Genomic DNA, 14,600 nt, shown 5'->3' on the forward strand with positions numbered 1-14,600 from the left:
AGCTGACAAGTGAATGCAACAGTATTAAAATACAAGTATAACTAACAAAACCATTTTTATACCTATGTCTCTCTAAAAATTTTTAAAATAGTCAAGTGCACTTTTTGTCTGTAACTCAAGGATAAAAAACAAAATCCAGATATGCAGTGGCAAACAGGTCTATTGTGCAAATGCAAATTCATAGTACCTTCTGGAATACTTACTGAAGAATGTATGACCAACTATGGGTTCACTCAAAAAGAATCCAATCCATTAACAGTGTCTGCCATTAGGCAAAAACAGGGAATGGTGGCATTTTTCCAATACATTTGAAATCCTTGGTTAAGGTATTTGTACCTTAGTGTTTTGGATATAAGGTAAAATGAAGTGATTGTTCAGAATACCACTTTCATTCACCTGCAATCACAATTCATCTTTAGTCTTTAAAACATGGGAAATAGAATAAACACAGTGCTGTCATAGTTGTAATTCATTGTGTGAATGAAAGAACTTGTGTTTGGTAGGAAGTCGTGGTAAATGCAATATCAAATTTAATGCCACATACCTCAGACTCACCATTATTCATCAATAAGCAGGGAATAAACATAGAAACATCTGACTTTGCCAAACATTCTTGTGGAGTGGGCTCAGTGACAATCTCAAATGGTATTGAGTTTATGCATATTAAAATATTTTTATTGTTAGGATAATGCACATACATGATATTTTGAATTCTTAGACCCCATCCTGTACTCTTGTCCTCAATGGCAATTGAATATGAGGACCATGGATTTCAAAAATCTTTGTGCCAAAATAAACATATCTTTTAATTCTATTTTCTGCCAACTTTTTGAAGTATAGAGAAAAACACACACACACCCTTTTGTACACAAATGGGAGTATACTGTATACACAATTCAACAATCTGCTTTTTTAACACTTAACAATGTATCTTTGAATATCATTCCCTATCAACACATTTGTGTCCTCGGCTCTGCTTATTTTCTTTCAATTTTATGTCAGTATTTCTACATAAATAACAACCCTTTTGTAATGTGTTCTGACATACAGAAGGTAACACAGATATTAAGAAAGAGCTGGGTGATAATATCAAAGAGGAGGCTTACACAAATGGCCACAGCCATTTATTCAAGGCAATAAACAGAAATGCAAACTCAATTCTAAAATGTGGCACTTAAGCACACAACATCTAAGCAACTCAGGAATTGTCAGAATATGCAACTTGTTCCTTCATTTCTCTTATTATTCAACTTATTTGCAATTTTAAAGCTTTACATGTCAAGTTACAATATGCAACTGACTTAAATAATTATTTTAAAAACAATATTTTCTATGAAAGGTTTGGTATTTCCACCCATTGCTTCTATGTAAATATCCATATTCAAATTCTCTCATGTAACATGAGAAATGACTTCTCAAAGACTCCCCAACATTCCTTACATTCAGAATATTTTTAAGATGAAACAAAACCATTGGTTCTAACAGTTTTTTTCATATTAATGTCACTCATGAGGTTTCTCTTCCAAATGAGTTTTCACATGTTTGGTAAGTGATGCATTTTGTTTGAAGGCTTTCCCACATTCATCGCATTTGTAGGGTTTCTCTCCGGTATGAGATCTCTGATGTATAACAAGTTGTGACTTTGCATTGAAGGCTTTTCCACATTCGTTACACTCAAAGGGTTTCTCCCCAGTGTGAGTTCTCTGGTGCACAATGAGGTGTGCCTTTTGGCTGAAGGCTTTCCCACACTCAGTACATTCATAGGGTTTCTCCCCAGTATGAACTCTCTGATGTTGAGTAAGGCCTTCGATTTGCTTAAAGGCTTTCCCACACTGGTTACATTCAAAGGGACTTTCACCTGTGTGCGTTCTCGTATGGTAAGTAAGAGATGAGCTATGTCCAAAGGCTTTTCCACATTCATCACATTTGTAGGGCTTCTCCTTAGTGTGAGTCCTTTCATGGATGACTAAGTGTGACTTCTTGCTAAATGCTTTTCCACATTCAGTACATTCAAAGGGTTTCTCACCTGTATGAATTCTCATGTGTTTAGTCAGGGATGAACTATACTTAAAGGCTTTTCCACACTCACTACATTCATATGGTATTTCACCTGTGTGAGTTCTCACGTGTTCAGTAAGAGACGAGTTATACCTAAAGCATTTTCCACATTCCTTACATTCATAGGGCTTTTCACCTGTATGAGACCTCACGTGTTGAATGAGGTTTGAACTGTGTCTGAAGGTTTTCCCACATTCAGTACATTTGTAGGGCTTTTCCCCAGTGTGAATCCTTAGATGGTCAGTGAGTGCATGCTTATGACCATGGGCTTTGCCACACTGAGTACACTCATAGGGTTTCTCTCCAGTGTGAGTTCTCTGATGTACAACAAGGTGTGATTTTTGGCTGAAGGCTATGCCACATTCATTACATTCATAAGGTTTCTCCCCAGTATGAATTCTCTGATGGTCAATGAGTCCTTGTTTATGGCTCAGAACCTTTCCACATTGATTACATCCATAGGGTTTCGCGGCAGCCTTGGCTTTGCTATGCTTAGTAGATGAACCATGGCTGGATGATGTAGCATGTTTCTTTCCAGCATGAATTCTGTCTCGCCTAGAATGGGATGAGCGTTGATTGCATAATTTCTCATGCTTCTTCCCACTTTCAGCTTTGTCACATTTTTCAGGTGTGCTGTCATTGGGTAATTTCTCAAGTTTTTTTCTGATCTGATTTTTGTTTTTCTTCGTATCAGATGAGCGGTCACTGAATGATTTCCTGTGTTCTTTAGTCTCATCCGGTTTCTTTTTCGTACATTTTACTATATGACCAGGTAAGTCTAAATTCTCTTTCAGATTTTTTCCATGTGAATCAACTTTATGAAGCCTTTTTTTGGAAGGAAGATGTTTTGTACTTGTTTTATTTTTTTTTCCCAATGAACCACACTCACTGCCTTTCTTCTTAATCAGAGTTTTCTTCTTGAATGCAACTTCTCTAATGAGCTCATTCTGGGATTCCTGGCTCTTCTCTAGTTGATCCTTATCTTGCTGGATTTCTTCTAAAATGGAATTCAATGAGACATTCTTATGAATTTTTGTACTTTCATATTTTGGAATAAAACTTAGAAATAAATGTCCTGTAGTGGGGTTGAATCTTTATTCAACCCTAGTATCCCAAAGTAAAAGAAACATCAAGGGCAAATGTCCCTTATATTTTTGGACTTGGGGGGTAAAATGTTATAGTAAAAGAAGAGAAAGAAAATTGACAATAGCTCTTTCCGTCATCTTGGAGCCTGTGGAGGCCCGCTGGGAACAGGACTTCTAGAAGACAGCTATGTCTAGAAGACTGTGGTGCAAGGCCATTTTTGCTGGATATAAGAGAGGTCTCTGAAACCAAAGGGAACACACGGCACTTCTTAAAACTGAAGGTGTTTATGCTGGGATGAAACTGAATTCTACTTGGGCAAGAGGTGTGCTTATATGTACAAAGCAAAGAACAACACAGTGACTCCTGGTGGCAAACCTAACAAAACCAGAGTAATCTGGGGAAAGGTAACTCGTGCTCACGGAAATAGTGGCATGGTTTGTGCCAAATTCCAAAGCAACCTTCCTGCGAAGGCCATTGGACACAGAATCCATGTGATGCTGTACCCATCAAGGATTTAAACCATTGAAAAGTAAATAAATAAAAGTGGAAAAAAAAAGAAAATTGACAATAGTAATTAGAAACAGCTTTGACTGCTTAAAAACATGACCTTTCAGTCTAGGATAGAAGATGAAATAAACACAACAGGCAGTGAATAGGGAATGGGTCAAGTTGAAAGAGCTTGTGATTGCATTTGACAATTTTTGAGTTCTCCCCTCAGCCCTAGCTGCTCTGATCTGATAATTGTCAACTTATCCAACTGGCTCCAACCGTACTATATTACTCCAGCTCAAACCATGATGTGCAATAAGATTCCTCATCGTAAAAATTCAGGCTCTAGTTAATCTCCACTTGGTGCTCACATTTAAAAATTATATAAGGCAGGTCCTAGTGAATTATTTATTTCCCTGTATAAACACAAAGCTTTTATTAATACAAAGAATGAAGCATACACACAGAGAGAAGAGACCGTTGTCATAATTTCAATTCTAATAGTTTCCTCATTCTTGTCTTAGTCCTTGGTGAGGTCTGGCTATAGTCTATGCCCTTAGGTTATAAGAGATACACATATGTCCTTATCATAAATTCCTCTACTTTGGCTGAAGTAAACTTTTGTTAATGTATCCAAAAGAGACAGAAGAGATATACAGAAGAGCTAATAGATGACTGAAGGAATCAAAAGGAAAGGGTGAACCAACTGCTACGACCCACAACCAATATCATAATGATATTCCTGTAGTTTAGAAAAAAAAAGTAGCTTCTTCATGTTCCTTGATACTTTTACCAAATGATAAAATTAACAGTAATTATCTTAGCAAACTAAATTCCCACCATCTGCATTTATAGTAGATGTACATGTTTATTTTCTAACAGTTTGCTATGGAATATATCTTTGTTCCTATCAGGTTATTTTAATTGGCAATGATAAATTTTAAGTTTATTCCTAGTTGCTCATGTACTTTCCTCAACACATTACATAATTTTGAAATGTCTTCTCAATACCTCTTTCCCTTTTCTGAGACACCACCCACATTGACAGAAGTAGGCAGCCATGTTTGTACTACATGATTTAACCTCTGGCTGGAAACAACTGACTGGACAGTGGTAAACACCAGGCCCCAGCTAGTTCAACATTACTTGGAATTTAGAATTGAAATTCAAAAGACTTTTTTTTAAGGTAGGTATGGGTACCACATGTGTACAAACCTATACATTTAAGAGCTGAGTCTGCCAGTTGGTGGTGTCCTGTTTCAGTTACAAAGATGGAAAAGCAGAAAAGGCTTCATATTGAGAATTTAAAAGACAAAAAGGAAAAAAGCAGATGTCAGAGCCCCTATGACCCCATAAAGAAAGAGACAGAAAGTGAACAGCCACCTTGTTGGTAAAAGAACATGACATGGAGAAAGTGAAAACTGGATTCAAACAGGAAGAGTTGTGGCATCTAAACAGACAGCCAGGAAATTGTATTTTATGGAGGATATTGGAGAGACCAGTTCCCATGCACTAAAGGATCAAGTTTTAGAAGTTCAGATATAGTAGGGAGCCTAACAAGTAGAGTTGTTAGCTGCTTTTTCATTTAGGAAAATTTAAGTGATGCAGCACCCTGCAAGAAAGAGTATAGCAGAAACTTCTAGGTAGCATAATAAGGCTGGTCTTCTAATGCCCAAGGAAAGATGGAGGTTGGGTTTTCTTTCTGGGGAACAAAGAGCATTTAGCCTAGCATTTAAGATGTCCATGTCCTACATCAAGGGTCTGAGTTCACTTCCCAGCTCCAGCTCCTGGTTTTAGCCTCTTGCCAATGCAGCCACTAAGAGGCAGCAGTGATGGCTCAAGTAACTGGGTTCCTGCCCCCAACATGAGAGACCTGGATTGCGTTCCCAGCTCCTGGACCTGGCTTCCACCCTGTCTCAACCATCGCAGGCATCTGGGGATTGAACCAACAGATGGGAACTCCATGTGTCCCTCTCAAGTAAAACTTTTTAGATGTTAATAAAAAATGCAAACCTTTCCTCTTGATATGTAACCCTCTTTGTAACGATGGATTGGACTGGGTCCCAACTGATATCTGTCCCCAGGAAAAGAAATGGAGCGCTACAAGAGAAATTCACCATGAGGGAAGGAAGGAGAATATAAAGGCATGAATGGATAAAAGAGAATGACATTACCTTATCATCCTATGGGGGAGAGTTGGGACTGGCAGATCATTTGAATTCAGCTGGAAACAGCGAATTTAAGACAGTAACTGAGGGGCCGGTGGTTGCCACATAGCAGGTAAAGCTGCTGCCTTTGACTTGGGCATCCCATATGGGTGCTGGTTCAAGACCTGGCTGCTCCATGTCTGATCCAGCTCCCTGCTAACGCACCTGGGAAAGCAGTAGAAGATGGCCCAAGTGCTTGAGCCCTTGCACGCATGTGGGAGGCCCGGAAGAAGCTCCTGACTCCTGGCTTCAGATGGGCCCAGCTCTGGCTATTGTAGCCATTTGGGGAGTGAACCAGCAGATGGAAGATCTCTCTGTCTCTCTTTCTCTGTATAACTCTGACTTTCAAATAAAAAAAGACAGTAACTGAAAAGTGGATTTTAGTCTAAAACAACGGCAGCTCCAGGAACTTACATATGGTGCTCGCTAGAACACAGAGAATCACTAGAAGCAATAGAACAGTCCCTCTTGAAGAGAAGCTGAACCAAGAAGAGGTTCACTGTAACAATGACAAAAATGTACTGAACAACTGGGGACTATTTTTCAGCTGTAACAAGTGTCAGCAAGTCAAGTCAAGATAACCCAAACTGGAGCCACTGAGAGTTGGATTCGAAACTCCACAGGGTCTCTTCATTTGTCATTGAAAGGACTGGGCCCTCTGGTCTCAGGAAATTTCTGGGGTCATGGAGAAGGACAGGTGGCTGTATGGAGGGTGGATTAGGCATCCGGAGAGGCTGTACCAAATGTTTACACTCTGGGTTTCATCTTTGTCTTAGTGGTGTGACAGACTGCATTATTGTTCCCTGTGGCAGGATTACACCTCCCAGTCTCCCCCAAGCACGTGGGCATTTGAATCGCAGCACCGCTCCCTGTAGAAAGACTACACATTCCTACCCTTCTGAACTCAGTAGTGGCCAGGTGGCTTGCTCCAACCAACAAAAGTTGAACTGAAAAGGTATCTATAACTTCTAAGCAGTGATTTTTTAGAGTTATTAATGGTTCTAATGCCCTCTTTCTCCTCTGCCATCAGACCAGAATCTTCCCAACAAGGAATACTCTTTCAGTGTAGGTCCCCAAATGAAGAGAATGTGGAGTAAGGCCACAGCTCAAGCAAGAAATACATCTTTATTGTCATAAGCATTGATGTTGGAGTCAATCCTTAATGGAACAAAACTTAGTCTAAGCTGATTGCTATACGCAGTCTAACCAAACTCACACAAATAACACTGGCTCACTTCTATACTGAACCTCACATGAGAACCTCTCATGTCGACAGGCTCATGCAAGGAAGAGATATTAGAATCTCCAAGACCAGAGATTCTTTCTCTCAGGAGGTTCTAATCCCATTCACTCCTTTTTCCTGGTTAAGAAAGAAGGGCCTGCAATCTTTAAGAAGAATTTAACAATCAATTATTCTTTGAAAAATTCCAAAGTTGCCATCAAGAAACTAAGAACTTACTTCCATCAGCGCCCATTTTCTTGGGTCTTTCTACTTTGTTCAGACGACTCTGACTGGGTCTTCTCCCCTTTCCTAACCACAGCTCTTCTCCTTTCTCCAACTTGGAGATCATGTCCGGTTTGGAAGCTTCATATCCTGCTCATGAAAAATGGTAGAAAGTGGGTGTTAGAACAATAACCCCAGGAATCAAGCCCCAGTGCCTGCACTCCAGGGCCTTTGAAAGCTAAATAATATATATCTTCTAAAATTTCATAGTACAGATGCCCATGAACCTCAACTGAATAGATCTTCAATTTTGGAGGCATGGTACAAGTATCCTGCCTGGCTGGTACCTCTGACTCATAAAAATCAAGGCCAAACTTATCAAGGACTTCAGAGGACAGGTATCACAGTGGACACAGTTTACATCATGAAGGAACTATCCTCCTTACCCATTGAGGTCAGGTTGCTGTAGTTCTCCAGCATCACATCCTTATAGAGTTTCCTCTGGGCAGGATCCAGTTGCTCCCATTCCTTCTGGGTAAAGGCCATGGTCACATCTTTGAATGTTACTGATCCCTGTAATAGTAAACTCCTGGTCAGTCTCCTGTTTCCCACATTCAGGGAGTGATCTGGACTCACTGAATAATACCTTGTTCTTACCTTGACCACTCACTGTTGGGCACGATGCCTATTCTCTACCCAACTTCGCATTTTTTTAAAAAGAAACAATTCATATTAAGGAATTCTCCTATTGTGAACTTGTTTATTCAAGAGGATAAAATCATACAAATATCATAAAAAAGACGATTACCTCCAAAAAAGAAACAAACAGATCCAATCTTTATATTTTCTTCTCTAGCAATGGCTGCTACAAGGCTGTGAGGCAGTATAGAATTCTGAGGTAAGAGAATTGAGATTTTGATAATGAGTCCCCAAAGTCATTTATGTTTGGAAACCCAAGGGTTTTACTAGGGGGTGGTCAGGTAAGGCTTCTCTGTATATACAAAAATTCCAGGCTCTCACTCTCAGAAGGAAAGCAAGAGTTCAGCATAAATTACACATTTTAGGCTGGCGCCGCGGCTCACTAGGCTAATCCTCCGCCTGCGGTGTCGGCACCCCGGGTTCTAGTCCCGGTCTGGGCGCCGGATTCTGTCCCGGTTGCTCCTCTTCCAGGCCAGCTCTCTGCTGTGGCCCAGGAGTGCAATGCAGGATGGCCCAAGTTCTTGGGTCCTGCACCCGCATAGGAGACCAAGAGAAGCACCTGGCTCCTGGCTTCGGATCAGCGCGGTGTGCCGGCTGCGGCGGCCATTGGAGGGTGGACCAACGGCAAAGGAAGACCTTTCTCTCTGTCTCTCTCTCTCACTGTTCACTCTGCCTGTCAAAAAAAAATTACACATTTTAGGGGTAAGCATTGTGGTGAAGTGGGTTGTGCTGCTGTTTGCAATGTTGGCATCGTTATGGGTGTTGGTTCGAGTCCTGGCTGCTCCACTTCTGATCCAGCTACCTGCTAATGGCCTGGGAAAGCAGGGGAAGAAGACCCAAGTCTTTGGGCCCTTGCACGCATGTGGGAGACCCAGGTAGATTTCCAGCTTTGGCTGGCTTTGGCCTGGCCCAGCTACAGCTATTATGGCCATTTGGTGAGTGAACCAGCAGAAGGGAGTGTGTGTGTGTGTGTGTGTGTGTGTGTAACTCTGTCTTTCAAACAAATAAAGCAATCTTTTTTAAAAAACCCACAATTTTTAGGCAATGGGAGTCACTCTTATCCATTCTGGGAATAGTGGGAACTCTCTTGAATTATAATTTCCCAGATGCTGGCCAAAGGTCAACTTTGAGAGCAGGCCTGTCTAATAATAGCAGTTTCTGGCCTACAGTGTAACTCTTTCTGCAGTTATCCCATCTCATTCACAACAAACTTTAGCGCCGGCTTCCTCTCTGTCAGAGCTCCTGCCATCATTCATTCAGTACCACCTCTGGATCAGTGTAGAAAAGCCATTCAACACTAGGCCTTTCTCTTTCATGACTCCAACAATCATCTTCCTCCTAAACTCAGCCACCTACTCATCACCTGCCCAGGAGTTACACCCTGCCATCACTACACCATCACATTCTATCTTCCGATCATCATTTCCTAGCCTGCCAGGTTCACTTTCTCTAGTACTTTCACTTCAATAATTCTCTGGACTCATTGAGCTCATTCTCCACTCACCCTAACTACTTTTTCACAATCTTCCACCCCCACAAAGCCTTTCTCTTTCTTTTTTAGATTCCCTATTCTAGCACCATCAATACACCAGTGAAAACTTTAAAACTTTCACTTCCTTGTCCCTTTTCTCCTCCACTGTACTCATATATAAAAGCTTCATCCCAACTTTCTTCTTCTTTTTTTAAAGATTTATTTTACTTATTTGAAAGGCAGAGTTAGAGAGCAAGGGAGAGAGACACAGAAAGAGATCTTCCATCCGCTGGTTCACTCCCTAAATGGCTGCAAGAGCCGAGGTTAGACCAGGCTGAAGCCAGGGGCCAGGAGCTTCTTCTAGGTCTCCCAGGGGCCCAAGGACTTGGGCCATCTTCTGCTGCTTTCTCAGGTACATTAGCAGGGAGTTGGATTGGAAGTGGAGCAGCCAGGACTCAAACCACAGCCCATATGGGACAGGAGCCTCATAGGCAGCAGCTTTTGTCACTATGCCACAATGTCGGCCCTCCGATTTTCTTCTTAATCTCTGCTTGCAACCTTGTAGCTGAACATTCCAAAAGAAAAATCAAATAACTGTGCTATCTCAACTCAGTTCATATTTATTTTTTAAAATATTTATTTATTTGAAAGGCAGAGTTACAGAGAGAAAGAGAGAGATGTTGCATTCACTGGTTCACTCCCCAAATGGCCACAATGGCCGAAGCCAGGAGTCCAGAACTCCATCTATGTCTTCCATGTGGGTGGCAGGGGCCCAAGCACTTGGACCATCCTCTGGTGCTTTCCCAGGTGCATTAGCAGGGAACTGGATTGGAAGTGGAGCAGCCAGGACTTGAATGAGTACCATATGAGAAGCCAATGTCACAGGCAGCAGCGTAACCTGCTGCACCACAACACCGGCCTCTCACTTCAGATTCATAACATGTATCTCAAATGGACATCTAGGCTGGCGCCGTGGCTCACTAGGCTAATCCTCCGCCTTGCGGCGCCAGCACACCGGGTTCTAGTCCCGGTCGGGGCGCCGGATTCTGTCCCGGTTGCCCCTCTTCCAGACCAGCTCTCTGCTATGGACAGGGAGTGCAGTGGAGGATGGCCCAAGTAATTGGGCCCTGCACCCCATGGGAGACCAAGATAAGTACCTGGCTCCTGCCATCGGATCAGCGTGGTGCGCTGGCCGCAGCACGCCGGCCACGGCAGCCATTGGAGGGTGAACCAACTGCAAAGGAAGACCTTTCTCTCTGTCTCTCTCTCTCACTGTCCACTCTGCCTGTCAAAAAAAAAAAAAAAAAAAAAAAAAGACATCTAATACTGTCAGCAATCCTACTACTTATCCCTAGAAAACTCATCTTTCCTCTTCCAGGATAATTATTTCAAACCTCCTTTCTCTCTGAACCTTCAACATCTTCTTTCCCATTTGCCTTATGCTTTAAAGAGAAATGCATGCAATGGAGAATTACCTAGCCTTATTACCACCAATTCTACAAATCTGTTTCTAAACCCTTGCATAATATTCGTTTCCTTCTGTTAAAATGGAAGTGTTTCTTCTCTTACCTAAGGCAACTGTCTCCATTGGTGCTCTGGATCCCATCCTTAACTGTCTTGACAAGGCCTTCATTCTGCAATTACTTTTCTCTCATTTGTATTCTCTATTTCTCCCTTCCTGCTGTATGCATCATTCCTATTGGTGTACAAAGCTTCCTTAACACCACTCATCTGAAGAAAACTTGATCCTGATTTCATGTCCCACCCAATGTCCATTTCTCTGCTTCCTTTACCAGCAAAATTCCCCATAAGCATTCTCTAGACTTGTTCTCACTACATTACCTCCCATTCTTTCAATGTATTCCAACAGGATTTTACTCCCATCATTCCACTGAAAGAGCTCTAATCAATCAAAGCAACCATTGAGCTAGATCTTGATGAATTAAAATTCTCTGTAGTCATACTCTGGGACTCATAAGAGCATATAACATAATTGGTTACTCCCATTTTCATGAAAAGCTTTCTTCCTTATGCTTCTTTGATACCACACTTGCAAAGCTTTTTTCCTGTTTTGGGATCACCCCATTTTCCCCTTCTGGAGTTTTGTCCACTACCAGACCTCTACATGTCAGAGTGACACAGGCCCCTGCCTTGGCTCTCTTGTCTTTCCCATCTGCCTTCTCTTCCTAGGTGGCCTCGGCCAGTCTAATGGCTATAAATAACATTTATGCTGATGCCTTTCAAATACGGTTTCCTAGCCCAGATTTCTCCTACGTTCCAGATCCATATATCTAAAGGCTAGTCAACAGCTCTAGTTGGATATGTAATGGGCATCTAGGCATCAACAAAACAGAACCACTGTCATCCACCTTGGATCCCATTTCCATGCAGGAAATTTGATCTCCTCCAATACTACACTTTCCCCAAAAAGTGGCGTCACCATCCATCTAGCTCCTCAGGTCAAAAGTCTAGATGTAGGGGCCAGCACCATGGCTAACTTGGCTAATCCTCCGCCTGTGGTGCCGGCATCCCATATGGGCACCGGGTTCTAGTCCCGGCTGTTCCTCTTCCAGTCCAGCTCTCTGCTGTGGCCCGGGAGGGCAGTGGAGGATGGCTTGAGTGTTTGGGCACCTGCACCTGTGTGGGAGACCAGGAGGAAGCACCTGGCTCCTGGCTTAGGATTGGCATAGCTCCGGCCGTGGTGGCCATTTGGGGGGTGAACCAATGGAAGGAAGACCTTTCTCTCTGTCTCTCTCTCTCTCTAACTCTGCCTGTCCAAAAAAAAAAAAAAAAAAAGTCTAGATGTAAATCTTGCTTGTTCTCCTTCAGATTACATATCAATTCACATCCAGACATATTCTGAATCTGATTTCATTTTATTTTACTGCTATGATACTTTCATAAATCATCACCTATGTGCCTTCAGTTAGTGCAATAAAATGCCTAACTGATCTCCCTGTATCTTGTACCTCTGTACTCCATCTTCCATAGCGTAGCCATGGTGATCATCTTTTAAAAGTATCAATCAGAACAGTCTCCCAGCCTAAACTCAAGGGTTTCTCATTGCAACTAGAATAAAATCCAAATCCTTATCCCAGCCAATGAGGTTCTGCATGATTTGGTCCCTTCCTACTACTTGATTTCACATCTTTCTTCTTTCACTCTGACTATTCTCCAACCACAGCAAACCTCTGGTTTTTTTAATTATTTAAGGGACTTTAGGAGAATGAGAGAGAGAGAGAGAGAGAGAGAGAGAGAGAGGCAGTCCTATCCACTGGCATGCCTCCCAAATGCCTGAACTAGCCAAGGAGGGGACAGGCTGAACCTGTGAGCCTGGAACTCATTCAAGTCTCCCACATGGCTGGCACGTGGGCATTGCTTGGGACATCACTGCTGCCTCCCAGGATGTGCATTAGCAGGGAGCTGGAGAAAGGAGCCCAAGCCGGACGTTGAGCTGAGGCACTCCAATATGGAACACGGGTATCTTAACCACCAGGCGAATTGCTCACCCCTGAGTTCTGTTTTTTAATCACATAGTGCTCATTAGTGCTGGGAATTGTTTTATTTGTTTATTTACTTTTTTTTTTTTTTTTTTGGCTCTCTCCTATTTCTAAAATTTAAAGATATTGAGGGAGGGACTCTGGCCCTGCTTCCTGGTATATCCTTAGCAATCAAAACACTTTCTGGCATAAAACAGCTACTCATCTTACAGTCTGTTCCTACAAATTTCCAATCACAGATCCCCAAATACTCCTCAGTCATTAACTTTTGCAAGCTTCCCTCAGTTACAGAACCCTGCAAGTTCCCAATCGCCATTCTCCACGGACCTCCATTCACTGATTCCTACAGAACCCTCCATCACCAACCCCTGGAATGCCCTCGCAGGCTCCTGGTCAAAGAATCACAGAGGACCTTTAATCGTTAATGCTATGAATCGCCTCATCTTTGAAAACACAGTTATGGCTCCTGGACGCCACCTCATCCCTGACCTACACAAGTCGCCAATCACCTCTTCTCCCCAGACAACATACAAAGCATCCACCATCCCCAGAGACCCCTCCACATTGAACCCCCTCTCCACACTTCAACTGCTACCCCTCCACCGGCCCCCAGGACCCCTCAGTGCCCACTAATACCACACTAACTGTTGGCTCCCGAAGATACTGCTAACCAGACTTCCACAAACATCACCATCACTAAGTCCAGGTCGCAATCTCTGAACCTCACAGATTCCCCCAGCCAGCGAACTCCCAATCCCAACACGGCCGCTCAGTGATATCCCAGTGTGTAACCATCACCGGCGGCACCCAACTCCGCAAGCCCCTGTAGGCATCCCAAATCGCCGGTCTCACAGAGCTGCTCAATCCCTGACACATCACAAAAGCCCCCACAGCATTCCAAACTCAGGGACTGCCTCAGACGTCACTCCATCACTGTCTCGGCAGATCTCTCAAACCGCTGATTTCCTACAACTTCATCAGTCACTGAGCCCACAGGCGCCCCCACCCCCACCTCACAGAGCCCTCCGAACACTGACTTGCCCAGAGACCCGCCAGCAGCGACCCCACCAGTTCCCGAGTCATCATTTCACAGACTACGGTAACCCTCCAATCATTAACCCTAATTAGACTCGCTCTGATGCCAGATAGCCCCGCCCCATCATCATTCTTACAGCGGCACAGTCCCCGGGCTCGGACACAGCCATCTCCTGGGGACGCCCGGCCTCTTCGGCCGTTCCCGGACTTCTCTGGTCCACGGTCTTGGGCTTTGTCAGGATCTGCTCACAGCCAGAGGCAGACATGGCGAACACCCGGAGCGCGGCCGCAGCAGGTCCGGCAGCCGCAATGGCTGCGCCCTGGGTCATCGCCCGTGGGCGCGGCCATCTTGGTGGAGGCCCAGCCGTACGGCAGAGGCGCGGGGGTCTCTGGGGCGCGCCAGGGAGGTGGGGCTGGGGGCGGTGCTCGGTTACTTAAGGCAGAAAGGGGCTGTGATTGACACCGCGCCCCTGGAAAGACGGTGGACGGAATTTGGAGGTTTTTGTCGTCCCCCCCTCCCCCCCGCCCCCGAGTAAATCAGTGCGGTCAGCTGAATCGCAATGCCTAAAGCGAACTCTAGAGAGCTGGGGTAATGAGATTGGAGGGGGAAA

The 14,600-nt window shown here is 43.6% G+C and overlaps 1 protein-coding gene and 1 pseudogene across 2 annotated transcripts; one reads left to right on the forward strand and one right to left on the reverse strand.

Moving 5' to 3' along the window:
• Window positions 1-648: 648 nt before the first annotated feature.
• On the reverse strand, window positions 649-14,328 carry ZFP37 (ZFP37 zinc finger protein). Of its 2 annotated transcripts, XM_089319360.1 has the most exons (6): window positions 13,992-14,091; window positions 8,093-8,177; window positions 7,942-7,984; window positions 7,731-7,857; window positions 7,300-7,434; window positions 649-3,055 (listed from the first exon to the last, which is right to left on the reverse strand). In XM_089319360.1, the coding sequence occupies exons 4-6, from the start codon at window positions 7,828-7,830 to the stop codon at window positions 1,503-1,505; spliced, it is 1,788 nt and encodes a 595-aa protein (XP_089175486.1). In that variant the 5' UTR covers window positions 7,831-7,857; window positions 7,942-7,984; window positions 8,093-8,177; window positions 13,992-14,091; the 3' UTR covers window positions 649-1,502. The 2 variants fall into 2 exon arrangements, with proteins under 2 accessions (XP_089175486.1, XP_008267570.3); XM_008269348.5 differs by lacking the exons at window positions 7,942-7,984; window positions 8,093-8,177; window positions 13,992-14,091 and adding an exon at window positions 14,127-14,328.
• On the forward strand, window positions 3,090-3,704 carry LOC149128864 (large ribosomal subunit protein eL33 pseudogene; annotated as a pseudogene).
• Window positions 14,329-14,600: the final 272 nt, after the last annotated feature.

This window comes from Oryctolagus cuniculus, chromosome 1 (assembly GCF_051225735.1).
Source record: "Oryctolagus cuniculus isolate XC-2025 breed Fujian yellow rabbit chromosome 1, ASM5122573v1, whole genome shotgun sequence".
In the NCBI taxonomy this organism is placed as follows: domain Eukaryota; kingdom Metazoa; phylum Chordata; class Mammalia; order Lagomorpha; family Leporidae; genus Oryctolagus; species Oryctolagus cuniculus.